The 27,658-nt window shown below is 59.7% G+C and overlaps 2 protein-coding genes across 2 annotated transcripts; both read left to right on the top strand.

The window, feature by feature from the left end:
• Positions 1 to 249: 249 nt before the first annotated feature.
• Positions 250 to 7,350, top strand: COQ4 (coenzyme Q4; the record flags this gene model as incomplete). Its single annotated transcript, XM_084239155.1, has 7 exons — positions 250 to 319; positions 395 to 526; positions 1,482 to 1,578; positions 2,066 to 2,168; positions 5,732 to 5,861; positions 6,374 to 6,467; positions 6,803 to 7,350. 7 exons carry the CDS (start codon positions 250 to 252, stop codon positions 6,978 to 6,980), a joined length of 804 nt encoding a protein of 267 aa, XP_084095281.1. The 3' UTR covers positions 6,981 to 7,350.
• A 5,665-nt stretch (positions 7,351 to 13,015) lies between these two features.
• SLC27A4 (solute carrier family 27 member 4) lies at positions 13,016 to 23,662 on the top strand. Its single transcript, XM_084237457.1, has 12 exons — positions 13,016 to 13,179; positions 14,620 to 15,014; positions 16,102 to 16,260; positions 17,882 to 17,951; positions 18,032 to 18,123; positions 18,814 to 18,923; positions 19,181 to 19,390; positions 19,528 to 19,654; positions 20,342 to 20,479; positions 20,609 to 20,773; positions 21,185 to 21,331; positions 22,897 to 23,662. The coding sequence occupies exons 1-12, from the start codon at positions 13,019 to 13,021 to the stop codon at positions 23,052 to 23,054; spliced, it is 1,932 nt and encodes a 643-aa protein (XP_084093583.1). The 5' UTR covers positions 13,016 to 13,018; the 3' UTR covers positions 23,055 to 23,662.
• Positions 23,663 to 27,658: the final 3,996 nt, after the last annotated feature.

The raw sequence follows: 27,658 nt of genomic DNA, 5'->3' as shown, positions 1-27,658 counted from the left end.
CCTTTTGGAGCCCGTTTCTGGGCAATGGGAGAATTTTATATCGATGGAGCCGATGAGGCACAGGTCGCCTTCTCACACTGAGCGAAAGCGCCCTTGCCTGCCCGGCCACGACTTTCCCCCTCCAAAGCGCCCACTCCGCGGAGTACAGCGCGAGCCCTTTTGGTGCCTCCGGCGCTCCGTCGCCAGCGCAGTCGGGACGTCACCCTCGCGGCGTCTGCGCCCCTGCTGACTCGCCGAGCGCCGGCTGCCATGGCGACGCTGCTGCGCCGGGCCCTGCGCCCCTTCCGCCCCCTCCGGGGCTGCCCGGGGCCGGCTGCAGGCGAGTGGCCGCGGCTTGGGGGGAGGGCTGGGGGCGCCGGGCGCCTTTGACCCCCGCCCTCTTCTTGCCCCGCAGACGCGCCGCTCCGCGCCGCCAGCCGAGGCGCCGGCCTGCTCTACCCCGAGCACATCCCCACCTCCCCGCTGCAGAAGGCGCTGCTGGCCGCCGGCTCCGCGGGAATGGCGCTCTGCGACCCCTATCGCCACGGTAAAGCCACCGGCGCCCGGCCGCCACCTTGGGGCAGCCAGGGCTCCGGGCACGCCCTGGCCTCGAAGACTGGGCCGCTCCCGACCTCTGTCAAAGCCCGTTTCCCGTGGGTGTCTGCAGAGTAGGCCAGGTCTGGGCGCCCCGGCTGGCGGCACTTCGGCGGCACCCGCTGTGCTCATGGAAATGCCAGCCGCGGGTTCCATTCTAAACTCACTCAATCCGAATTCGCCGGCCTGGGGAGGGGGGAGGAAGGACCGTGGATCTGAGCTCCTGCCTTTTTAAACTACTTTCCGGCAGATTCTGTCATCCGGCCACATTGAGAACCTCTGTACTAAACAGATGATTCGTAAGCACCCATCAAATGATAACATCCCACTGGAAATTAAACTTTGAAGTCAGAGACCATGTCCCACTGTGTCCGCGGCACAGGGGATTTTGCCTGATACCTTATATATGTTCCATAGATGCTTGCTGAGGTATGAATGGAACATCCTGGTATTCTCTAGCTTGGCTCCTATTAAAAATGGTCATATAAAGCGCTCACTAAGCACTCCTTTTGGCTGCTCACTGCTCTGTTTTGTATGTGTGATGTTGAGTTTGCACATTAACCCCATAGAACACTGAAGAAGTTGGAAAGGCGAAGAAGTTGGTACAAGGTCACCTAGATAATGATTGCACCTGGGCTCAACCCAACACTGATGCCAAAGCCTGTACTTGTTGATAGAGATGTGATATGCTGATTTACAAACCCCTTAGCACACTGCTAGCCAGAGCCACCTTATCCAGAGAGATCAGCAGTAATAATAACTATGATTATATTGAGCCCTGGGAGGTCTGATTTGCTATGTGTGTGGAGTGAATCCTCATAGTGAAGGTGGACATTATCCCTGTTTTGTCAGGTAGGAAACTTATGAGGGATCATATCCTCCACTTGTCCCCATTTCTTTCCTTTCAGACATGGTTGCAGTTCTAGGGGAGACCACTGGACTCCGTGCCCTGAAGCTCCTCAGAGACCAGATGAGGAGGGATCCAGAGGGTGCCCAGATCCTGCAGTAGGTGCCAGCCCTGCCTGGAGCTTGGGGGCATTCTCTAGGATCCTGCTCTCTCTAGAGTCATATTGTATCAGACTGTTTCCCCTAGGGAGCTCATCCTGATACTTTGGCACAGGGGGCTGGGCACTGCCCAACTCCACTGGTGCCATCCACATAGACAGCATGACAACCCCTGGGTAGTGCTATGCAGTGGCCTCCACAGAGCTTTGTGCCTTCACCGAGCTCCTATAACATGTACTAGCTGTACCTCCCACCCCCATGGCAGTGCCCTCTGACTACCCTGACCACATGCCCTGCAAGCAGGAGCCATGTCCTCAGTTCATGCTCATCTGCTCAGTTCCTGCCACCAGCCTGCTAGTAACAGGCGTCCCATTAGGGCTTGCGGCTTCCTTGCTACTCCTTCACCTCTCGCAGCCTTGCTCTAGCTAGACCTTCTGCCTGCTTCTTCTGCCCCCTCCCAATACCCGAGTGCCCCTTCTGCCTACAGGGAACGCCCCCGGATCTCACTGTCCACCCTCGACCTAGGCCAGCTCCAGAGCCTGCCTCAGGGCTCCCTGGGCCGCGAGTATCTCCGCTTCCTGCATGAGAATGTGAGTTTCCAGCTTTTGCACATCTGCGGTCACCAGGAAGGGCAGAGAGGAGTCTGGACTGCCACCAGGGACAGGAGTGCTTGTCAGCCTCTGTGCCAAGGCTTTGTCATTTTCTCTGGGTCAGGCAGATGGGCTGTGAGCATCGTTTTTATCAACTATATTGGCCAGCATTTATTAACCCCTTACTGCAGGCCAGATGCCTCCAACCATGCTATCAAGTCTGTTCTATTATTATCCCCTTTTCATGGAGGAGAAGGCTTACTCCGTGCAGTTAAGCAACTTGCTGCTTTCACACAGCCAGTGTTCATGGAGGCAAACCCAGATCATGTTCTTAACTGCTGGTGCACTCTGTCCCCCTATTCCGGGGACAGTGTTTCTCTCTCTTGGCTATGGCAAAACTGGCACTCTCCAGCCCAAGGCAGGAAGGATAGTGGCTGGGATGGGGAACCCCAGCTCCTCAGGGACTCCTTTTGTTGAGCACCTGCCCTGTGCTGTGCTGGCTGTTGTTCCAGGTGCTGGGGAACTAAACCACTAGCCAGATAGCTCCTGCCCTCACAGCGCTCATTCTCTAGTCAGGGAGGCAGACATTAAAGCTGTAAAATAAGAAAATTCACATGAGGATTCAGGCAGAATACTAGCAGTAATTAAAACGTGCCAGAATGATTGGTACGCAGGGAATGAAACCAGCAAAGAGCCTGCCCATGTGGCGCATCCATCGAGCAGATGGTGAGGCCGGCCAGCGTGATCAGGACAAGGGCGGGGTGGGAGCTTGGCCGCTTCTCCCAGGGTGGTCAGGAGAGGCCCCACTGAGGAGACCTGGGAGAAGAGAGGAGCCTGCCCTGAGGAGAGCAAGGAGGAACATTCCCGCAGTGCCAGGCTGTGCTTAAGAACAACACGCCTAGAGGTGTGCGCTGGGGGAGGCAGCCAATGTGCTGGAAGGTCAGCCGGGCCAGAGCCTGCAGCCGCGGAAAAGGGTCTGTATTTTGTCATAGGAGCACTAGGAAATCCAGGAGGGTTCCGAGCAGGACAGTAATGTGATCTAATTTATTAAAGGATTTGGGGTACAGCTGGACCCCTTCACACTCCCCGCACATACACACCCATGACAAGCGGTGGCCCAGCCCAGCTGCAGGAGCCACCAGGCTGGAGGAGGCGAAGGATGCGTAGAGGTTGCTTTAGAACAGGGTTTTTCAACCCTGACACTGATGACGTTTTGGGCCAGATAATGCTCGATTGTGGGAGCTGTTCTGTGCCCTGAAGGATGTTGAGCAGCTTCCCTGGCCCCTACCTACCCAGCCTGGCCAGTAGGTTGAGTAACACTCAGCCACTAAGCTGTGGCCGCCACAGATGTCCCCAGACTTTGCAAATGCTCCCTGGTGGACAGTTGAGAATACTGTTCTAGAAGCTACTGTCCCGGAGACGCTCTGCCCCCCATGCTGCGCTGACGCCTGCCCCTGCCCCCTTTCACACCCTCCCCCTCAGACTTAATGAGGACCAACTTGTTTCATCATGTTGGGGTCATCTGCCCCAAGTGCCACCCAGGGAGGGACAGGCTTCTCAAGTTGCCCTGAACCCTTCATCCTGTGGCTGTGGAGGGGAAGGGACCACCAGCACCTCCCTGGCACCTTGCCCAGTCAGCCCTTTTTGTGGTGACAGCCCTAAGTTGATGCCACTTCTGGAGCCCGGAACCCAGCAGCCCACAGGATGTGAAAGACACGTTTGTCCCAGCAGAGATTCATACTGAGGTTCAAAGTGAGGGCACCCGCCCCAAGGCTGGCACGGCAGGGAGAGTCACCCTGTGGCATCAAGATTACGGCAGGGCTAGAGTTTAGAGCGGCCTGCCTCTCTTCCCAGCTTTATGGCCCTGGGTAAATCATTGGACCCCTCTGCACCCGGATTCCTTATATATGGGGGAAGGGGACCTAAGATTTATCTTTCACAGCGTTTCTGGGGTTTGGTAATAATGGACGTTAGGCCACTGGCTTGGGAATGCAGCCGACTTTGTTTCAAACGCTGACTCAGCCATCTGATCAGCAGTGGCTCTGGGACAAGCTGCTTCCGCTCGCTGAGCCTTGATTTTCTTATCTATATCAGAGGCTCCTGGCAGGATCCCCCCAGATGGTCTGAGGGTGAGGGACGAGAACACAGGCAAGGGATGTCCTGGGGTGCTGGCACCAGGAGGGACTCAGTTAACTCGCTGCCAACCCTCCGATCACCTTCCGCTTTGTGCAGCAGCTCTTGTTTGATTTGAAGGGCACCTTGCAGAGTTGGGCTCCTGTACCTAACTGACCGGGCCATTTTGACCTTGCTTGGGATTTAGAAGTATAGGTGACAAAATGGTGGCCGAACAGGCTGCTTAGGCGTAGCAGACCCACACAGGTGGGACGCTACTGATGAAAGCTGGCCTGGGGCCCAGTGAGGCTGCCGACCTGAGCCCAGCCCCTGACAGTGAGGACACCCCGTGCCTCTACCTCTCGCAGCCTATGGCTGTACTTTGGGGACAGGAAGACCAGGCTGTACCCACTCCTGGGTGCGATGGAGGACTCAGAGAGGCAGTGGGTGGGACTGGCCTTAGACCCCTGCGTTTAGGGGTCACTCACCAGACCCTGGAGACACAACAGTGAGCAAAACAGCCAGCCCAGCCCCTGTGCCGCTGACAGGCCCCCGGGACACACACAGGCCACATAAATCATTTAGCGTCCTCCGCCCGCCATGTCAGTGAAAGCAACAAGAAACAGGTGGAGTTCACTCCATGGCCTGTTTTGTTTACCCGAACACATCTTAGCACATGACCATTTCGAGATGCAGATATCTTTACGTTTTGTCTGTTTCACATTTTGTCTTCGTACTAAGCCTCCAACAGCCAGGATGTGTTTTTCACACGCAGCACCGCTCCCCTTGTCACCTTGCAAGGCTCAGCGGCCCCAAGAGGCCCGTGGCAGCTGTAGGGGTCCGCGCAGGCTTAGGAGACAATCCCCCACACTAGACATCCCAGGCAGCCGTGTCGAGTGCCCCCAAAAGGCAGGGAGGCTGCAGAGGCTGGAACGCGTGCCCGGTCCATCCTCAGGGACAGCCCACACGGAGCGGCGTTAAACCAGGTCGTGCGGGATGAATCGGTAGGAATTGTCAGGTGAAGGTGAGGGTGGTGAGAGAGCACCCTGGGCTGGGAGCACCGCACCCCAAGGCCCAGGGTCCTTGGGGGCTGCTTTGTTTCTTTTTCCTAATTGTAGTTTAAAAAACTAACAAAATTTGCCATTTCTCACTGTGCGGCTGGGCTGGTAAGGACCTTGCATGGTTGTCAATCTCCAGAGGTTTTCTGGTGAAGCTGAAACTCTGTCCCCATTAACCAACCTCTGCTCCCCCCATACACACACTCCGTGTTTCTTCAGCCTGAACCTCAACAGGCCACATACTCTATGCCTGCGTGGGAGGGGGCGCCCTCCACATTGCTGCCCATGGGCAGGGTGTGAGCTTGGTGGCAGTGGTGGACAGTCCAGGGGAGGTTGGCCAGCGGGGCCCAGGGACTGTTGGGAAGGGGTCTAGGGAAGCTTCACGGTTGTCAGAGGGTCTCCCCAGATACCCGGGCACCCACCCGCTTCGTGGATGACGAGGAGCTGGCGTACGTGATCCAGCGGTACCGGGAGGTGCACGACCTGTTGCACACGCTGCTGGGGATGCCCACCAACATGCTGGGTGAGAGCCCAGGCCGGGTGGGGCAGGGCGTGGGGCGGGTGTAGGGGGTGGCCAGGGACCCTGCCCCAGGGCTGGCTCGGTACTGCCTCTTCTGAACATCTCACATCAGTGCCGGGCATGTCCTCTCCTCCGGCCCCACAGCCTCTTCACGCTCCGACACAGACATGGCAACTGCTCGGGACCGGGGCCCCTGCCATGTGCTCCCCTGCTTGGGAAGCGCTCAGCAGCCCCTGAGGCCTGTGGGAAACAGTCCACACGCTGCTGCCTGGCCTGTGGAGTCCTCTGCTTTCTGACCCGAGGCTCCCTCGCTGGCCCTTCTCCCCTCAGGCTGTTCCTTGGGCCCTTCCCTCCACCTCCAGCCAAGTGTCCCAGGCCCAGCGTGGCCAGACTGGGCAAAGCTGGCCCTGGGGAGAGACCAGAGAGGAGCGGACGCCTGCAGTGCCGTGCTGGGAGCACTGCTGGCCTCTCCTGACCTCTGCTCACCTCCCACCCACTCCTCATCCTGCCCGCAGGGGAGATCGTGGTGAAGTGGTTTGAGGCTGTCCAGACCGGCCTGCCCATGTGCATCCTGGGTGCGCTCTTTGGACCGATCCGTCTCAGTGCCCAGTAAGTCCTCAAGGGGCCAGGGGCCAGGGGCTGGGGCCAGGCAGGGGTTCTCCAGGAAGCGGGGGAGAGAGGATGGAGAGAGCTAAAATTGGCCTGGCCGGGTCTCCGGGGAGCAAGTGCAGCCTGGATGTTTCTAGCATTGTTTCAGGAGTAGGAAGCCTGGCACTTCCTCATGCGCTGGGCTGTTCACGACTTGTGGCTTCGGGTTCCTCATTTGAGTGGGGGGATAACGACGTGAGCGTGTGAGGACTGCCCTGGGAGGCGCACACCCACCGGGGCTCATGGCGTGCCCGCCCCCGAAGCCTCCTGTCTTCACTTCCCTGTGCTGCCCGCAGGAGCCTGCAAGTGCTGGTCTCGGAGTTGATCCCGTGGGCAGTTCAGAGCGGGCGCCGAGCCCCGAGTGTCCTCAACCTGTACTATGAGCGGCGCTGGGAGCAGCCCCTGAGGGCTCTGCGGGAGGAGCTGGGCATCACCGACCCCCCATGCGTGACCAGAGCCTCTCCGCGCCCCTGAGCCGCTGAGCCAGGAGGGCCTGACCCAGCCCCACACACCCTGCTTCCCCGGGGCAGAGGCTGCTGTGTTCTTTCTCTTTGAACGCCCGGCCCTTGGACATCTGTCATCTGAGTTGGTCACAGCCGCGGCCGAGTGGCTCGGAGGACGGGTCCAGGAGGAGCAAGCGGCGCGAGGGGCTCGCCGCCGAGCCGGGAACTACCCCAGGGGACCCACACGTGAGAGGAACCAGAGGTCTGGGCTCGGGCAGGATGTCCCGGTTCAAGGACCCCCGTTCCAGGCCCCTCTGCTGGCCAGCATTTTCTGGGTGCCAGACTGGGGGTCCTGACAGTGAGGGCTCCACCCAGATTCCAAAGGCCTAAGTGGTGGGAGGCCGAGGGAGTGGGAGGGGGCAGCTCTGCCTTCTGAATAAAGGCTCTTACCAGCCCTGTGTCCACTTCTCCTGCCTTTGCCTGCTTCTGCCCGCGACTGGACTTGGCCTTTCCAGCACCCAGGGCAGAAGTTCCTCCAGCCTGAGCTGCAGGCTTGTCCTGCCCCCTCTGGTCAAGGATTCAAGCTGCCTGTTCTCCACCGTTCCCTGTCCAGTCCCTCCCTTTTCTGAGCTGGTGTCACCAGAAAAGGTGTCACCAGAAAAGCGGCACCTGTGTGAGCTGTTAAGGGGTTTTCCTGAGGCGCCGCTAGGAGCACTTTGCTCAGGGCCCTGGGCGGGATGTTTGAGTGGGTGGAGGAGACACCTCCATTTTGGGGCCACAACCAGCTGTGTTTTGGCGTGGCCACAGGCCTCTTCCTTGGGTCAGAGTCAAGAAGTGGGACAGTTGGGGTGAGAAGCATCATTGAAGAGCTGTGGCCCCGTCTTGGGACTTAGAGCCAGAACACTCTCAGGATGGCAGGGCCTGTCACACCATTTCCTTTACCATGGTCTGAAGTGCCCTGAAGTGCATCTGCTCCAGGAGGGCAGGGGCTGTCCCTCCCTGTCATGCCCGTTAGCAGTCTCAGCCATGGGGCATTGCTCTCCGGCATAAGGAGCAAGTTCCAACCCCGTGCTGAGTGCCTGAGCAGCAAAATCTTGTTCCTTCCCCCTAAAAACCTCACTTCACGGCAACGTGACGTGGTCTCAGGTTCGGGGAGAGCCCTAGCGTGACACAGCTGGTGTGGAGTGGAGCCTGTCCCAGACACACAGGCCCCAGGCCTCTGCCAATAGCCAAGGGCAAGCTCCCTTACCCCTGCCTGATAGAAGCCAAGAGGAGCTGACCCCAGAGCAGTGTTTGGGGGTACAGACTTTGATGGCAAACCAAGCCCTGCCACTGACCAGCCCTGCACCCTCACAGTGGTCATGCCACCCTCGGAGCCTCTTTTCTCTGTAAAATGGGGAGAACACAGACCTATGTACCAAACAGAGCCAAGTGCACGCACCGTGCCTTAGCCCACAGCAGTCACTTAGGAAATGGAAGCTGCACTTGCCAGGAAGGCCTTTCAAGGCCTCTGACGTCCCCAAGTACACGGTCCAGAGGAGGTGTTTGTTTTGCACACACGCAGAGTGGGAAGATCTGACAGCTTAGGGGTCCTGATGCCAAGGGCTGCCAAACTCACATGGGGTAAGCCTCAACCATGTGCCAGGCACCACATTGCATTGCCCTCACCCTCACCCCCGCCCCTGGAGGTTCAGTCCCAAGTGAGTCCAAATGAAATGGCAACTGCTGACAAGTCTGGAGGTTTAAGCACTAAGGTTAGTTCCCCAGAAGGGGGTCATGTTGTAACAGGGTGGTCCCCAGGAAAGGGGGAGGTTCCCTGCCCCACCCAAGGGAGGGTGGAGTTGAGCAGGAAGAGGAGAAGCTGCAGAAGAGACTGAGGAAGGAAGCTGGATGGAGCCAGAAGGAGACCTGGAGGAGGCACATGGAGCCTAGAGACACGTGAAGAAACTGCGCTTGTCTTTTGGTCGTGGACTGGGTGACACAGATGTGGGTGAGACCCGTGGGGAGGTGACCATGGCAGCTTTTATCTTGATGTTGATTTTGCTCTTTTCCTTCCGGGTTTGTCTAGTTGTTTGTGACCCTTTTCTGTGGGTCCCCACTGGAAGATGCTTTAGACTTGTAGCAGGCTTTGGGGCCTTGTTCTGGGCCAATCCCATTTGGATGGACTTTTACCCACGAGGGGATGGGTAACTTTGGGTGCTTCATTTAGAAACTAGACTCTTTGCCTTACCTGTATTGTTTCCTAGTTTTATTAAAGTTCCTTCCCATTAAAGTCTCCTATGTTTTGTGTTGATGCGGCGGATGGCAGAACCCATTTAGAATAGGCAGGTTTGCGGGGTTTGGGCTGCCCCTCTCCCTGTCCTATAACAATGTCAGTGAAAAAGGGCCCACTGTGAGGTCCTCCTAAGCTCAGCTGTTCGCACAAATGACGGGACGAGCACCTGCCCTTCTTAAGAACCCCCAATGGCTCTTGACCGCCCCAAGATAACTCCTCAGCCTGTCATGCCAATCTCTCTTCGCCACACCCCATGCGCACCCCCCACCCCTGGGCCCTGTGTCCTAATGCACAAGCCCACTAGACTTTGATCGTTTGGCACATTTCTGAGCGTTTGCTGGCTACGAGGCTTCTGCAGTGACAGAGACCGCTGCATCCCCATCTGCTTGGGGTAGAACAGCACGGCGGCTGTTGCCTCCCTGTGCCAGCCCTGTGCACCCTCTCCCTGAACAGCGATGGCTGAATTCCCATTGTACAGATGAGGCTCTCCAGGGAAAGAGGCGATTTGCCCAGTGTCTTACAGCGGTGGCTGGGGGCGTGACCCAGATGTGTCTGACCAGAAGCAAAGAAGACAGATCACAGTACAAGGTACTGAGTGTTGACAGAAATACAATGAGAACTTGATGAGGAAACGCCTGGAGAGTGAATCTCCACCCACCCTCTATGTGTCCAGCCAGACTATAAGCAACCGGAAGGCAGGCTCTTGTTCCCTGCGTGTCCCCTCGTATCTACCCCTTCAGCCTGGCGTCCAGTGGGGCACAGTGTTGGCTTCACCAGTGTGATGTACTGGGTGGAGAAGAGCTGGGGCGCTGGTCACCACTGCTCCCCTAAACACTCACTTTGCATATGGTCTCAGCATTCAATGTGGAAATAATCATATTTACACCCATGGATCCTGGTGTGGGTAAGCTCAGAGTCTCCAATTTACTTTTTCTGTCATTCATTCAACAATTTTTTTTTTAGATTTTATTTATTTTTGTGTAGAACTGGGGTGTAGACCAGAGGTGCAGGTTGGGGGTGAGAGGATTCACCAGAGACAGGGTGGGGAGCAGAACAGACCTATCTACTGAAATCCACTGCTGAGGGGAGCAGCGGGGAGACAGGAGAGGTCTGCTGCACCATGTGGGTAGCTCTCTGGCTGGGGATGGAACTCAAGCTGTTGGTGATGACAGTGCCTAGGGTACCCGGGAATACCCTTAGTCAACAGACACTTAAGGAGTTTCTGTTGTGAGCTCAGTGGATACAATCAGAGCTCATTGTGTCCAGATTTTGATCCCATAGGTGGGGTCAATGAACTTGTGAGCTACAATAATAAATACAGCACAGGGAACTTCAAATGCTTCCTATGACTTTCCACACCAACCCTTTGACTTTAGTCTGCCCCCATTGTTTTACATATAAGAAGAAATGGAGACTTTGAACTTATAACTGAGAGAGAGTGACCCAAGTCTGTTGGATGCCAAGAACCACAACCATAACCATGGTACCACACTGCCTCTGGACTGCCATGCTCACAGGGAAGATGGTGTTTTCATTTATCCAGATCCCCCAAAAGGATGCATCCTATAATCTGGAAGAAACAGAGCTAATCCTTGTCAGGTCAAAAAATAACTTTTAATCTCTAAGAACAGACCCGGCAAGCTGCCCCTTCCCCACTTAGCAGTGTCTACTAAACTCAGGGGTCTATTATTTAAGGACCAGTAATGACTGTGGGTGCCCACAGTTCACAGACGACTGGGCATCAGGGAACCAAGTAATCAGAGGCTTAGAGCCCCGCAGGGCTGGGAAACAGGCAGGTGGCCTGACAAATAAGGCCCTAGGCTTAGCGTTAACTGATCTGCTGCGGCGGCAAGTTCAGGTGCAGAGCAGTTTCCTACCTAAACGCCAAGTTCGTTGCTCTCTCAGCAGCAGAGGTAGAGACGCCAGCGTCAGGTCTGCAAGTGACTGCGGGTTCAGGACACTGGAGGGGAGCCCCTAAATCCCCAGGGAAAATGAGGGAGGGCTGCGCAAACTCAACGCTGGTGGGACTCGAACCCACACCTTTTGAAGGTCCACAGCAGGATCTGCGGGAAGGCCACCGCGCCCCAGGGCCGGCGCCTGAGTCTCCCCCCCAGGCTCACATCTCTGCTTTGAAACCGCCCTTTTAGCGCTCCTTTAGGCGTGGCGCTGGGCTTGGGCCGCGCGGACTACAACTCCCGGCGTGCCTTGCGGCGCCCGGGGCCGGGCGGCGGCGGGCGGCGGCGGCTCGCGGGGTGCGCGGCGCCGCGGGGCCCGGGGAGGCGCGGGAGGCGGTGCTCCCGTCCGGCGCAGCCGGTTTAGGCGGCGGGAGGCGGGCGGGGGAGGAGCGCCGCGGGCGGGGCCGGGCGGGCGGCGGGGCCATGCAGGGCGCGGAGCCGGCGAGCGCCGCGGAGACCCGGCTCTGAGCGCCCGAGGGCGGCCGACGCCCCCCGCGCTCCCCGCGCCGCAGCCGCAGCCGGGCCGCATCGGGACTGGGCGCCGCGCTGCGGGGCCGACGCCGGGTAAGCGCAGGCCAGGCCGGGGTCCCGGGCGTGGGGAGGAGCCCGGCGTGGCGGGAGGTGGCGGGGCCGGCCCGGGACGGGGGCGCGCCCGCCGGCTCCGTCTCCTTGCGGGGCGCGCGGCCACCTCGGCTCCTCAGGGGCCGGCGCGGTCCGAAGCCACCTGGGACGGGGCCCGCAGGGACTGGGCATCCCCCTCCGCGCCCCATCCCCCAGCTTGCGCCTGGGCTCCTGCCTTCTGCCCTGGAGAACTCTGGGAGCCCCGGTCTCAGCACCTTGGAGACCCCGGCATCGAGGCCGGGGGCACCGGTTCTTCCCCTCCCGGCTTCTGCTTTGCGGTGGAGGAGGGCAGTGTGGGCCCTAAGGGCTCCCCGGGGCCGGAGCATGTCCTCATCGTGACTTGGAGACTCGCAGGCCGCCTCCTAGTCATGACCTTCAGCCCCCGCCCAGGAATTGGACAACAGAAGGAAAACAGACCCATCTGCTGTCCCCTTGAGCAAGCCAGGAAAGCGCCAGGAATTAGAGCCCAGGAGACTTACTCTCAGCCCAGCCATCCCTTCTCCTACCCTTGAACACGAGTCCTGGGGGACTCGTCTGAGTGACTTGGCGGGTGTTTTCGTGGGGGTGCCTTTCGAGGCCCTCTTCCTCTGCCTCAAATCCTTTCCCCCCTGGGCGGTCACCTCTGGGCACCTGGACTGGGGAACCCGTTCGCTCCGTCGCCCTCTGTGGGCCGAGAGAGGCATGACGCCCGAGCCTGTGGGCAGGGACCTTGCAGGGTCCCTTTCCTGGGAAGATGCCCCTGGCGCACTGTGGCTTGGTCTGGTCATCCTCAGGCTCTCCCTGGGCCTCTGGGTGGGGAGCCCAATCAGTGGCGCTTAAATCAGTATCCCCCACCCCCAAGCCATTTGGTTAGGAACCTCGGATGTCAGGAGAGTGGAATGTCCTGTTTTGGCCAGAAGGGCCTCTGGAGACAAGCCTTACTACACCCATTGTGTCAAGGGGGAGCTGAAGGCCAAAGTCCCTCAGAGAGTCCTAGGCAGAGATGGGACTAGGGGCTACACCCCAGCCTTGCCTCTCACCCTTGGAACGCTCCTCAAGTCCTGCACCTCTAGCCTTCCCCTCCAGTTGGAAGGGGACCCCGTCCTCAGCCACCCACTCGGTACGGCCTCAGCACCACTACTGGTTGGTGCTTTGGGATCACTGTGGCCTGGCCTCTGGGTCAGGAGGTGGATGACCCGGACATTTGGGTCCACTGACCGCCCTTGCCCACAGGCCACAATGCTGCTCGGGGCCTCTCTAGTGGGGGTGCTGCTGTTCTCCAAGCTGGTGCTGAAGTTGCCCTGGACCCAAGTGGGATTCTCTGTGCTGCTTCTCTACCTGGGGTCCGGCGGCTGGCGCTTTGTCCGAGTCTTCATCAAGACCATCAGGCGCGATGTCTTGTGAGTACCCGGTCCAGCCCTTCCTAGGATCTTCCACACTGTGCTGGGCTCCTAACTCCCTAGAACTCCCCACGCCTCTACCAACACAGGATATCCGGGACCCAAAAGAGCAGCCTCTGCTCCACGTCCCCCTGTCCCCTGGCAATAGTACCCAGTACCTGCACCTCCAAGGTCAAAGTCTCCTTAGTTTGGGGCAGACTTGGGGGCTGGGACATACACGGAATAGCAGGGGTTGAAGAGACATCTGCAAGGGGTCCCGGGGACACGCTGTGCTGGGAATGTTGTCTTTGGGTGTTGGCATGAATTCTAGAGCAGGGCCCCAAGTCATCACATGCTCCCCAAAGAAAAGTTGGGGATGTCCTGTATCAGAAGCACCTGCCGCCACCTGCTCCACTCCAGGTGCCAGGCTGGCTCTAGGGCCACAAAGGAACAAGGCAGGCCCAGACCTGGGCCCTGCTCAAATTGGCCAGGGAGGGAAGGGGACACAGTGAAGCCCTAAACAGACAAACGTGGACAGAGACCCTGGCGGCCCAGCAGTGGCCCAGCAGAGCAACCCCCGCCCAGAAGAGGCAGCTCTGCATTTGTCAACCTGAGTTGATTGCAAAAGGAGGTATCAAGTGACCCGAACAGGAAGGGTGGGAGGTGCAGTGAGCTGTGGGAGCCCGGAGCAAGGAGGGGTGGCTTCAGGCCAGGGCCTCAGGGAGGGCCAGGAGTTGCACTGGAGAGGCATCTACAGTAGATGGGAGCAGAGGAGTCCAGCCAGAGGGTATCAGCAAGTCCATCAGCCTGGCATCAGCAAAGGCAGCGAGGCGGGGAGCTGGAAAGTTCAGAGGCAGAGGGGTGGGGTGGGGCAGGACGGGGAATACCAGGCCATTCCACGGACACTTATTGACCATCTCTGTGCCTGGCCCCGAGCGACCCAAGGGACATGGTGGTGAACAGGACAGAGCCGCGCCCTTATTGGACTCACAGATGGAAGACTGGACAAATCGCAGACTCATCGTTTATTTACTGTGACGACGGGGGTGGGGAGCTATGGGAGGCCCCAAAAGGTTTCAGACTTTGACTTGGGGCCCCGGTGTCCTGGAAGGCTCGACAGCAGCTGGCTTGGAACAGGACTTAGAGGGGAGTAGAAATTGAACTCTGGAGTCAAAGAGGACTGGGGTTCCAGACTCCATTGGGCCACAGACCATCTGAAACCTGAGGCAGGGCTGGCACTGGCCCAGCCTGGCCTTCCTCCTCCACACAGGGAGGAAGTGATTCCCCCCACCCATGCTGCCTTGGGGCATCGGGCGTGCTGGTGCACGTGATAGTGACAGTGCTGGAAAGGGGCAGTGGTACAAGTGATCGAGCCTCCCTGTGCACAGCAGCCCCCAGGCTGGCTGGCTGGACCCCCCCCTCCCGGCCCCAGCAGTCACGGCTCCCCACTTACTCCCGCAGCGGCGGCATGGTGCTCCTGCGAGTCAAGGCAAAGGTTCGCAAGTACCTGCAGGAGCGGAGGACCGTGCCCATCTTATTTGCCGCTACGGTACGGCGCCACCCCGAGAAGACGGCACTGATCTTTGAGGGCACGGACACCCACTGGACCTTTCGCCAGCTGGATGACTACTCGAGCAGCGTGGCCAACTTCCTGCAGGCCCAGGGCCTGGCCTCGGGCGACGTGGCAGCCCTCTTCATGGAGAACCGCAATGAGTTTGTGGGCCTGTGGCTGGGCATGGCCAAGCTGGGTGTGGAGGCCGCACTCATCAACACCAACCTCCGGCGGGATGCCTTGCGCCACTGTCTGACCACCTCCCGGGCCCGTGCCCTCATCTTTGGCAGCGAGATGGCCCCAGGTGAGCCCCCAAAGGGTGGGGGTCTGGCAGGGAGTCCCACGGGATCTTGCACAAGCCACGGCTCCTTTCTGGCTGTGGGGAGGGGGGCTGTATGGCTCAGTGGTGAGGCCTGGGCTCAGCCAGCAGTTAGCTGAAGATGCTGAGTAAGAGACTGGAAGTGCCTACGCCTCAGTTTCCTCACTGTAGTCCCGACCTCGCACCGCCTTCAAGCTGCTTCACTTGAAGCACTAACAGTGATGCTGGGTGAGGCCTCAGATATTCCCGGACTAGTGAGGCCTCTTCATGTCCTCTACAAAGTGGGAACGAGACTCCATTCCCTGCCCTCCTGCCGCGCTTGCATTTTGTTTGCTGCCACCTTGGGCGGAGACCAAGTGCTGAATGGGGGATCTTTACAAGAGCTGCCCTGATCCCCACAAAGCTGGTGAGGTCACCAGCTTTAAAGATGAGGAGACTGAGATTCAGAGCTGGGTGAGGAACTCAGCCAAGGTCGCCCAGCTGGGAAGTGGCGGAACTGAGATTTGATCTTGGACTTGGCCACGGTGTCCTGTTCTTTCTCCCCTTACTGCTGCGGTTGTGGATAATGGACAGGGAAGGTTCCAAAGATGCTGGAAGGGGAGGAGGAAGGATGCAGCAGGGAGAGGGAGGGGGTGGGACGAATCTGGAGGAAGCCAGAGGAAGCGGGCAGGGTGGGCCAGGAGTGGCTTTGCCCAGACTAGTGAGTAGCTGGACATCTGCAGTACATGGGGAACCTGAGAGAAAGGTCCGCTCTCTAAAGAGGCTGGGGGGGTCACTGCCCTCTGACCCCCATTCCTGCCTTCTGACTGGTCCCACACAGACCAGTGCGCAGTGGGCAAGCGTGTGTGGGACAGAGGTGTTGTTGAGGCCCAGCCCTAGCACATTCTAGCACAAGTGTCTCCTGTTCTCAGAGCCTCGACTTCCTCTCCTGTAAAATGGGGTGTGGTGTTATCTCCCTCCTAGGGTTATTGTTTAGAATCCCGCGGTGTCATGAGCTGGCAGTGATGGGAGCCTGGGCAGAGGTCCTGGGGTTTCCTGGCCTGCCTGCCGATCTGCCCTGTCTCCCCTGCAGCTGTCTCCGAGATCCACGCCAGCTTGGACCCCTCCCTCAGCCTCTTCTGCTCCGGCCCCTGGGAGCCCAGTGCCGTCCCCACCAGCACGGAGCACCTGGACCCCCTGCTGGAAGATGCTCCCAAGCACCTGCCCAGTCGCCCTGACAAGGGCTTCACAGGTGGGCCCCGCCCCCGCAGAGGGCTTCCGGCAAGGCCCAGGACTGAGCACTGGCCTGGGTTCTGCACATGTGCTGTGCGACCCTGACTGAGTCACACCGCCTTCCTTCTTCCTCTGGCACAAGGGGGGTGGTCACCCGGGGGTCACTATGAAACTTAATTGAGCTGAAATGCGTGAAAGCGCCAGGCACAGAGCCCGCACACAGGCGCTCACATTCTAGCCGGATTCACCACCGAGCCCTGGCTGGTGCCTGTGTGCAGGCTGGTGTGGGCCCAGGCACTACTCGGCCCAACTTTGACTGAGATTGGGGGTGCACAACCTGAGCGTCCATCCGGCACCAGCTCCGGCACCAGCTCTGTGCAGCCTTTTGAGCTGCAAACCTCTCCTTTGACTGCCTGCCCCCCATGGCCTCCGCCCCGCCTCTTCCCCTGTGCTTAGGCCTGCCTTCTGGAGCCCCTGCAGGCCAAGTCCAGATCCTGGATTCCCTGCCTTGGGGATCCCTGAATCCCTGAGCTGCCCTCAGAGCCTCATTTCCCACAGCCATACATTTAGGGATAGAGACAGAACCGGTTTTATGGGGTGGTCTGGACCCTTGAAGACCAAGCAGGCCAAGTCATGAAACGGGTGTGACAGGAAGTTACCCAGCTGCTCTCTGTCATTATCACCGTGTGGCCTCTGTCATAGCAGATCTTATCTCCTGGCTTTCATCAGCTACTTGAGAGCAGGGATGCTGGCGGGTTTGGCCCAGCGCCCTTGTGGTGCCCAGCCCTGAGGCCTCTTGAGCCCATAAGACGGTTGATGCGGCCATGGCCTCAGGTCCAGACCACCATGTATGGGCAAACGCGTGATAAAGCCAGTCACAGGACAATTCTCATTTCCCAGTGCATGTAAGTCATATTCACACCATGCCATGGTCTGTGGTGTGCAAGGGCTTTGTGTCTCGACACTCTGATACCTTAATTCAAACATACTTTATTGCTGAAAAACGAAAAACAGAGGCAGCACAGGCTGCTGGGAAGATGACTCCAGCAGGCCTGTGGGACGCGGGGTCGCCACGTACCTTGAGTCTGGAAAGGCCGTACCTGCACCAGGTGAGGCCTGCCTGCGTAGAACAGGCTGAGCCTTGTACAGAGACTACCCCCTGCTCAGGACTGCAGGGGGACTAGAGAAGTGGTCAGTGGTGCGGAACCCTTCGGCACCCTGCTTCCTGCAGCAGCCCTTCCCCTTGCCCGCAGGCCCAGGGCCCCACCTCCTCTGGGGACGCCCTCCCAGCAGCTGGGGTCACATGTCACCGCTGGGCTTTCCACCTCCTCTTGGCACTCTATGCTCAGTATTAGAATCGCTCTGTCTTCCCCTGACCCCCTCAGCTGTGACCTCCGCCAGGTCAGGGCCTGTGCCCATCTTAGTCCCTGATGACTCTCTGAATCTGGCCAGAGCGAGGGCCCAGGAAGTGTTCATTGAGGGAACAGATGTAGGTGTTAGAGGAGAGAGCAGTGTCTGGGGTCATCCAAGCGGGCTTGCAGGAGGAGGTGTGATGTCGTAGGGGTTGCAGGATGCGCACACACAGCGGTCCCCAGCCTGTGCCACCTCTTCGTAGCAGCTCATGTTTCTGTTTCCTTCAGATAAGCTCTTCTACATCTACACGTCGGGCACCACGGGACTGCCCAAAGCCGCCATCGTGGTACACAGCAGGTAAGGGGCTGGTGCCGCGGGAGTGGGAGCGGAGACCCAGCAGCCTCTCCTCCGCCACTAAGCCCTGAGCCTTCCCCCAGGTATTACCGCATGGCTGCCCTGGTGTACTATGGATTCCGCATGCGGCCTGATGATATCGTGTACGACTGTCTCCCACTCTACCACTCTGCAGGTGATCCTGGGCCCGCCCCCCAGCCCTGCACACTCAGGTCCCTGGGGGGGAGGAGGCCCTACCCCACTTGGCAGGCAGCTTGTTGCAGTAGGAACACATGAGCCCTGGGGTCACGTCTGGGCAGAAGTTCAGACATGGCCATTGCCTCCACTGCTGGGTGGGGGCAGCCACGCCAGCCCCCCTGCCTATGGCTGTGTCTCTTTGTCTGGTCTGTTAAGTTCCTTTCCGCTGAGGTGCCCCGGCCTGCCGCTTGGTCTGAGGGGTAAAGGGAAAACAGATGGAATAAATATAGTTCTTGGACTCCTGGTGCTTAGAGCCAGGCGTGTGTGTGGCAGAGGGATGATGGGAGCCCACCTGACTGATAGAGACGGGGTGTGGGGTGCATGGGGGAGGGGTAGGCTACAGGAGTTTGCGCCAGGAAAGAGTCCCGAGATGGGCTTCCTGGAGGAGGTGCCTCCAAGGCAGGCAGGGGCGGCAGCCCGGTGGGCTAGCCCAGCGTCCCCCGCTGGATGGCAGCATCGCAGAGCAGGAATGGGGCCAATGCCCTCTGGAGCGTACAGCAGCGATGGGGAGCCAGGAAGGTGCTTGACAAGGAAAAGGATATGGCGAGTTAGTGTGGGAAGGGAAGGCCTTTGGGCTGGGGGAGGTCCCCCGTGTTGCTGACCTCCAGGGCCCATCCTCCACCTGCAGGAAACATCGTGGGTATCGGACAGTGCCTGCTGCACGGCATGACCGTGGTGATCCGGAAGAAGTTCTCAGCCTCCCGGTTCTGGGACGATTGTATCAAGTACAACTGCACAGTAAGAAAGGGGTTGAGCCGTCCCTGTCCCGTGTCCCCCCCACCACCCCGACTCAGGGACGTGTGTCCTCCAGCTGGCGAGTTGTGCATTTGGGCAGCATTCTCATGGTTCGGATGGGGAAACTGAGGCCCAGATGGGGGAGGGACCCTCAGCTGACCCCTGGGGGAACAGGACTAGGTGGGGTAGGGGCCCGAGGGGTGGCAGGTGGGGCAGTGAGCGCAGCCTTAGGGCCCCACTCACGACAGCCCCATCCCTAGATCGTGCAGTACATCGGGGAACTGTGCCGCTACCTCCTGAACCAGCAGCCGCGGGAGGCGGAAAGGCAGCACCACGTGCGCATGGCGCTGGGCAACGGGCTCCGGCAGTCCATCTGGACCGACTTCGCGGGCCGCTTCCAGATCCCCCAGGTGGCCGAGTTCTACGGGGCCACCGAGTGCAACTGCAGCCTGGGCAACTTCGACAGCCAGGTGCTCCGGGCCGGGCGTGCTCGGGCCTTGGGAGGTGCCATGGCAGAGCCGGCGGAGCTCCAGCGTGGGATGGGGGGGAGCTATTCAGTGTGGGGCTCCTGGCAGGAGAGCCCAGGTCCAAGTCTTGGTCCTTCTAGGTAGGGGCCTGTGGCTTCAACAGCCGCATCCTGTCTTTTGTGTACCCCATCCGGCTGGTACGTGTCAACGAGGACACCATGGAGCTGATCCGGGGGCCCGACGGCGTCTGCATCCCCTGCCAACCAGGTCTGCCGCGGGTGGAATGGGGGCTTAGAGGTGGAAGGGTTGGCTCAGGAGGGAGATGGCTGGGGAGCCCTGTTCTGACTAGTGGCCATCAGGTAGCTCTTCCGATAGAGAATCGTTTGTTTCTTCATTTATCCATCCCTGCGTTCCCCCACGCAGCCCCCCATCCACTCGGCCCTCCCTCCATCTGTTTACCCACCGTCCCATCCGGCCATTCCTTCGTGCGTTCATCTGTCCACCCCTTCCTTGTGTTGAGGGTCCTGGGTCTAGGCTGCCGGGGACGACCCCGGCCCAGCCCCTCAGCACTCTCCCTCCCTGCCTGAGCCCCTCCTCTGCAAATGGGCTGGTGGCTGCACTGCCTCATGGGGTTCCCCCAAGGAGCACATGGTAAAGAGGGAAGCTCTGGGGCAGAGCAGGGGCCGGCTGCTGCTTTGGTTTGGCCGCCCCGCCAGGCTTGGCCCTTTTGGTTCATCTTTCCATGGCTCAGACTAGACCCCGGTGCCTGGAGTCAGACCTGCCCTCGGGGCGCCAGGTGCCTGGAGTCAGACCTCTCTTTGGGGTGCGAGGGAAGCACTGTAAAGAGTCAGGTCAAGGTGCAGGTCAAGGTACAGGCAGCGTTTCGGGCTGAGGGACACAGTGAGGGACACAGGTCTCCCAGGGCACGCCCAACAGGCCGCCCTCTGCCCCCAGGCGAGCCGGGCCAGCTGGTGGGCCGGATCATCCAACAGGACCCCCTGCGGCGCTTTGACGGCTACCTCAACCAGGGCGCCAACAGCAAGAAGATCGCCAGAGATGTCTTCAAGAAGGGGGACCAGGCCTACCTCACTGGTGGGTGGGCACCTCCCAGGCCTTGGGAGCCCTTCAGGATGGTGGGATGGAGGAGAATGGAGGGACTTCCCTACCCGGAGAGAAGACCTCCCGGGACCCCCGCCAGCCCACCGCGCCTCTCCTCCCTAGGCGATGTGCTGGTGATGGACGAGCTGGGCTACCTGTACTTCCGGGACCGCACGGGGGACACTTTCCGCTGGAAAGGCGAGAACGTGTCCACCACCGAGGTCGAAGGCACACTCAGCCGCCTGCTGGACATGGCCGATGTGGCAGTGTATGGCGTCGAGGTGCCAGGTACAGGGGAGGGGGAGGTGCCAGGTATCTGGGGGCGGAGGGGGGGTGCCAGGTATCTGGGAGAGGAAGGGGAGGTACCAGGTATCTGGGGGCGGAGGGGGAGGTACCAGGTATCTGGGGGTGGAGGGGGAGGTACCAGGTTTCTGGGGGTGGAGGGGGAGGTACCAGGTATCTGGGGGTGGAGGGGGAGGTACCAGGTTTCTGGGGATGGAGGGGGAGGTACCAGGTATCTGGGGGTGGAGGGGGAGGTACCAGGTTTCTGGGGGTGGAGGGGGAGGTACCAGGTTTCTGGGGGTGGAGGGGGAGGTACCAGGTTTCTGGGGGTGGAAGGGGAGGTACCAGGCACCTGGGGGAAGAGGACTGGTCCACCTAGGTAGTGCAGGCCCCTCACCTCCATCCTGCTATCCTCAGGAACCGAGGGCCGGGCTGGAATGGCTGCCGTGGCCAACCCCACTGGTCAGTGTGACCTGGAGCACTTCGCAAAGCTTCTGGAGAAGGAGCTGCCTCTCTACGCCCGCCCTATCTTCTTGCGCTTCCTGCCTGAGCTGCATAAAACAGGTCTACCCGCCCCTGTCCATCCAGCTGGCCCTCCTGCTGCTTTCTGAACAGGGCTGTCACTTGACTTCACCCACAGCCTTGCTGGCTAGTTGGTAAACTGGCCTCCCTGTGCAGTGAGCAGCCCAGGCCCTAGAGAGAAGGCCTGTCTGCTCATTAGAGAGACAAAGTGTTCACTGTGTACCTCCTGTGTCCCAGGCACTGTGCTAGGCTTGCCTTCCTGGAACTTCCACAGCAGTAGGTGAGACAGCTATAGGACAAGAAGTTGCAAAGAAGTAGCACGGGACACTCATCAGCTGGAGAAAAAGTGAATGAAGCGTTGGGGATGACAGGGGGGCTCCCTGAGGAGGGGACGTTTAAGCTGAGATCTGAACAAGAAGGAAGCCCTGATGGAGGCGGGAGGCATTCCGGGCTATGGAAACAGCCAGTGCAAAGTCCCTGAGGCAGGAAGGGGTCAGGAGCTACAGAGGTAGGAGGAGGCCTCCCGAGCCGCAGCAGGTGAGAGGGGCAGCCTTTGTCTTGAGGGACAGGGAGGCCAGCAGGGGCCTGTCCTGGGCAGTAGGGAGCTACAGAGTGTCTGAGCTCAGGTCCGTGTTCCGCAAAGCAGTCTGGCTGCTGTGTGGAGTGGGAGAGGGTGCAGGCCCCTGACGAAGGGACAGGTAGGGAGATGAGTAAGGGGCTGTAACCATCATCCCAGGGAGAAGTGAGTGGTGGGTCTGCTGTCCTGTGCAGGGCAGTGCCATCCTGTCTGAGGGTGTGCTGGTGTCTCTTGGGGGTTCCTTGGTGAGCAGGAAGCACTGAGGCCCAGACCCATCTCTGCCCCTGCTCTCCTTAGTCCTGGCAGCCCCTGTCTGGCCCCTGGGAGCCCTTGACGTGGGGAGTCTGGCAGGAACACTGGGACTAGGCTCGTGACTGAGACTGCAAGTCCCCTGAGGATTGTGACTTCCTGCCCAGGAGGGGCAGGGAAGCTGTCAGACCTCAGGTTCCCAGGAAGCTTTGCTGCAGGACAGACGCCCCCAGACTTAGGGCTGAAGACAAACAAGTATTTGATGCACTCACAGGGTGTGGGTCAGCCATTTAGGTCCAGCTCAGCTGAGTGACTCTTCTGTGGGCCCAACTAGGGTCAAAGTGCCATATCACTCAGTGACTCCCCCGGGGCTGGGGGCCCCGGCAGCCTTGGAGCCCAGCACTTGGTTCCACAGCACTGCCCAGAAGAACCTTCCGCCGTGGAGATGTGTATCTCACGGACCAACGCAGCAGCTGTGGCCCACCGTACCTCTGAGTGTGCAGCTCCGCTGCATTCTCTTTGTCAAAGCTAGTTATAAGACCAGCCCAGCCCTGGGGCTTGAGAAAGGTCCCAGGGCCACCGCAGAGGCAGGCTCACCGGGTGACGGAGGGGCCGCGCAGGGAGCGGGCAGAGGGTCTTACCCTCTCCCCTGAGAAAGGCCCTGCCCCACCCCCACAGGGCCCCTGCTTCACCCTCCCCAGCCCTCCTCACCACGGGCCGTTCCTGGGTGCTCAGACCCTGTGCTCACCGACGCCTCTCCCACTGCTCCTCGCACCCACAGGGACCTACAAGCTACAGAAGACAGAACTGCGGAAGGAGGGCTTTGACCCTGCAGTCGTGAGAGACCCGTTGTTCTACCTGGACGCCCGGAAGGGCCGCTACGTCCCCCTGGAATGCGAGGCCTATGCCCGGATCCAGGCTGGCGAAGAGAAGCTGTGATTTGCCCGTCTCTCTGAGGGCCGGTGGATGCTGGATCCAGAGCCCCAGCTCCCACCCCAGACAGCTCCTGGGCGGTGCCAGACCAAAGCAAGCAGGGCCCAGCACCTTGAGGTGCCAGCCCCTCCTCCCCAAAACTGCCAAGTGACTCACTGCCGCCTCTCCCTGCGCCCCCCCACCTCCAAGGCTTTCTGTGAAAGCCTCAAACCCAGGTTATGTCTCCAAGGCCCCTGCACCCCAGGCTGAGACTGACTGGGCCATTCAGGATGATGTCTTGGGTCAGGGCAGGGGGAGGTAGAGGGTTGCCAGGCTCTCCCCAGAGAGTGAGGCGCTTATAAATGGGGCCCAGGCGGAAGCCCCCAGACTCAGGAAGCCAGCAGAGTGAGCAGGGGACCCTTGATCAGGTGGCCAAAGAGGAACCTGACCCAGGAGCTGCTCACACACCACTCAGCCCTGGCCGCACCTCCAGAGGGGAGGAGGAGGCCCTGATCTTCAGCAGAGGGCCCCGACAGACACCCCCACCGCATCCTCTCCCTGGGTAGCTGCCTGGCTGTCTGGTCTGTCCATGTCACCTCCGTCAGTCCTGGCCTGGCTATGAGGGAAGGAGGGGTGGGGGCACTCAGGGGTCAATAAACTCTGCCTTGACTCCCCAGCCTGTGTGCATGCCACGTGGGCTCCCCCAGCCTGCTCGGGTCCCACCTCCTGCCCGTCCACTTACTCATCCCTTCGTTCACTGGACTTGGGGATCGGCCGGCAGGTAAGAGGCCGCAGCCCAGCCTGCAGTGTGGGATCTAGCTGGGGCAGTCCCCTGGGGTCTGCGGGGTGCGGAAAGTCTGCCTACTGTGTCCCTGAAGGGCCGTGGCCTTGGGCCGGTGGCTCGCTCTCCTCCGCAGAGTGGGAGTCAGTGAAGGGGCTTCAAGAGCCAGGGAGCTGTTGGGAGGAAAGGGCTGGTCAGAGCCCTTGAGAGAGAAAACCCTAAGCCCCATCTGTAACCCCCTGCTCCTGCCGGTCCCTCGGCGTCCGGGCATGTGACAGCCAGGGCTGTTGTCGGCAGTGCCAGTGGAGAGCCAGCTGTTCTGGGCCCGGAGCTGGTGGCACACGCGGCCCCCTGGAAAGGGACGCGGCCCAGCCCTGGGCAGTGGACTCTGCTTTGTCTTCACTGCTAAGCCCCACACAGCCTTGCCACAGCGAGTAGTGGGGGCTGGAATGTGAACCCAGCTCCATGCCCTGCCCACGCTGCTCTACCCGCCCCGCGGAGCGGAGGCAGCAGGGAAGTCGGCTTCCATTCCACACATGCTTGTGGAGCCAGCTGTGGCCACGCCCTAGGCCAGCAGCTGACAGTTTGGGTGGAGGTGGCCAGGATTGGAAATCTGGGGAGCCTCTTGGGAGAGCGATTTTGAAAGAGGAGTCCGGAGCCTCTTGGGGGAGGGGGTGGGGGTGGGTGGCAGAGCTGGTATTGGGCTCTTCAGACCTTGGGGGGAGTGGAGCGCGAGGCATATCTGTAGTGCCTGCGCGCGGCCAGCAGAGGGCGTGTGGAGCTTGGCAAATCCCATCTTGGCCCTGGGAAGTGGGAAGGAGGCGCGGGAGACCCCGCCTCACCCCCAAGGGAAAGCCCAGCCCAGAGGACCCCCCTCCCTGAGCCTTTGACAGCCTTCCTTAACCGACCTAGGAGCTGGAGTTGGCTGGCCACGTGGCTTTGTGTCTTAAACTCTCCGTTCTGAGTGCCGGCCAATGGGAAGCAGCCCCCCTGGAGCCCCACTCCGTCCTCCAGGTCAATCACTCACCACCAGGCGGTGTGGAATAGTGGCCCGGAGCTCCTGGTCAGGGGCCTAGCAAGCCTGTGCTCAAGTCCACTTGTCGAGCTAAGCCTCAGCGTCCTCTCCCGTCAATAGGTCTTGGAATCCCTAGCCTGGGGCGGTTTTGAATCAGGTGGTACAGACCTCTCAGCTCAGCAGGAGGTGTGGATTCTCTTCAGCGCATGAGACAGATACTCAGGGGCTAAGATCCCAGACTGGCCTGAGTTCACTTCTTGCATTGGCACCCCCTCCCCCTCCCCCCCAGGAAGGGCAAGACTGGGGTCATCCCAGCCAGCTTGCGGCGTCTCCCTGCATGCAGTAGGTGCTCGTGAAGTTAATAGCTGCTGTTTTGTGGGTGTTACTGATGTGTGTCGTGCTTCGGGGCTTGCAAAGCACTGTGGGAGGTTCCCTTATTGAGTCAGGCAGCCCACCTTTGGGGCTGAGAACAGGGATGGGAAGGTAGGGATGTATTTACTGGTCTCGAAGGTCTTTCAAGGACCAGTTCTCCAAAAACAGGAGGGGGGAGGTGTTCTACACCGGAGCAGCCATAATCGAAATCGAGGACTGCAGGTGTCAGGCTCACCTTAGAGCACAGATGGCAGGGGCCAGAGTTGCAGGATGTGAGAAGTGGCCCTGTTAGGGGGAAAAGGATGTCCCAAAGCTAATTCCATATAGGCTTTGTGGACTCCACCCCCACCCCAGGTCAAAGCCAAAGACACTGGGAGCTCCAGGAACCCGTTTAATATCGAGGTTGCTCTATAACAGCCCCTCAGCAGACACTGGGCTTGCCCACCTCCAGGCTTTGTGCTCTGCCCTAAAATCCTTGAGCTGGGCCAAACCTGTTTCACTGGAGTTGCTGAGGGTGCCTTACACGAACCCCTCCACCCCCGACATGCCAGGTGCCGAGCAGAGCACTTTCTGGGCATCGTTTCATTCAGTCTGTAACCTAAGCAGCTATTGTGTTTATCCCTATTCCACAGATGAGTAACTGAGGCTCGGAGAGGCAGGTCCCAAAGCCCGCAGAGTCTGAATGGCACTCGGGTAGAAGTCCTCGGCCGGAGCCTCAGGGCTCCCATCTGCCACCTGTGCCTGGGAGGCTGGAAGGGGCCAGCCCCCGGCATCCCCGGAGGTCCCACCGCCCAGGCCAGTGCTTGGCGTATCACTTTCAGTTCCTGGGAAGAAGGTTAAATACCTCTGAGGGGCCCATTGAGGCGGTGGCGGCCAAGTGACTTTCAAAGGGGCCTGAATGCCCGGCCAGCCCCTCCCTCCGTGGAGAGGCCCTGCTTCCTCCAGGCCTAATGATATTCTGGGCTCAGCCCTCATCTTTGGCGGCAGTTTAACCCGAGCCAGGGCGGATTTCTTTCTCACTGATCTCAGCTTGACACCCAATTAGCACAAGAATGGGAGGAGGAAGCCTGCGAGAGGCGCCTCCCAGCCTCCCGGGGTGCACGAGGGGAGCAGGCGGGAAGACAAAGGGCAGCAGGCAGGGGGGCACCCGCGCCCTCGCCTCCCCCCCATCAACCCCGCCATTGTCCCTCTAGGAGCTTCAGAGGGGACAGAGGCCGACTCTGGGGATGGCCATCCCGACAGAGGGGACAGGGTGGGGCCCAAGCCCCTCTTCTGCGTGAATCCCAGGGGCAGGGGAGGGCATCTGGGTGAGCCTGACCCCAGGGGAGGCAATGGAGGTCAGTGAGCAGGGCGGGGACCCTGAAGACAATACACCTGGAGTGGAGGCCCGACCTGGGGCCCGTGGCAAGTCAGCGGTTCTGAGCCTGTTTCCTCATTTGAAAAACAGGTTTTAATGACAGTTCCCATCAGAGTCCATCAGGTGGCGCATGTAAAGCCCCTGGCAGGTACAAAATGGCGTTCAATAAAAACTTGTTGAGTGACTATGTTAAGCTATTATTGTTACTAATGAAGAGGTCCGCTCTGGCCTGGGGCCAGGAGAACCAAGGGCTTTCTAGGAGTGAGAGCCAGGTGGCCACAGAGTGGACTGATTCAGTGAGGGGAGCTGGAGCCCCCCCTGTCTGTTGAGAAAAGCAAAGGATTCCCTCTCCTCCAGGAAGGAAGAAATGCCCCTGGTCCCCCCTGTGCCCTGTCCCTGTCCACCTCTGCCTCCCACAATCCCTTTGGATTTGGGCTTAAATGTGACTTCCTCCAGGAGGCCCTTCTGATTCCCGGCCTGGTTTAGGGTCCTCCAACAGTGCCCAAAGGGCCCCGGGCCCCACCTTCATGGCCCGTTTTTTGTACCTGTTTCCTCTAAGAACATTAGACCCAGGAGGAAGGCAGAGCCCCTTTGGTTTCGCCGTGTTCCCAGCAGCAGCACCGTGCCTGGCCCTTAATAGGTGTGCAGTGAATGCTCTCAAGTGGACTAAGCTCTTCAAATGCTCTCAAGCTCTCCCCTTCCAGCTGCTGGAGGTGGGCCCCCAGGGTGGAGGCTAGGGTATGCAGCACCTCGAGGTGGAGGGCCCTGAATGTTTTCTAGGAAGGCCTGACCTTGTTGGCAAAGAGAAGCCATTAAATGGCTTTGAGCTGGAGATTATGTACTCACCCACTCAGCAAGCACTTCCCTGACCCCATGCTGATGCACAAAACACCATAAAAGGTGTGTCAGGCAAGGTTCCTACCCTGGAGGAGCCAGTGGAAGACTCTTACAATATTTTCATCCCGAGGACTTTAAGTGGCCATTCAGTTCCAAATCTTCTCGGATTTGGAAACCGTCCATACTGGGCAGTGATCTACCCACACTGGGCAGGGAGCATGGGGTCCTTCCATTTACCACAGCGTTCCTTTGCCCACGTTGAGGCCCAG

This window comes from Talpa europaea (assembly GCF_964194135.1).
Source record: "Talpa europaea genome assembly, chromosome: 7".
NCBI lineage: Eukaryota > Metazoa > Chordata > Mammalia > Eulipotyphla > Talpidae > Talpa > Talpa europaea.
The sequence above is the reverse complement of the archived record's forward strand: the minus strand, read 5'-3'. Positions and strand labels throughout refer to the sequence as shown.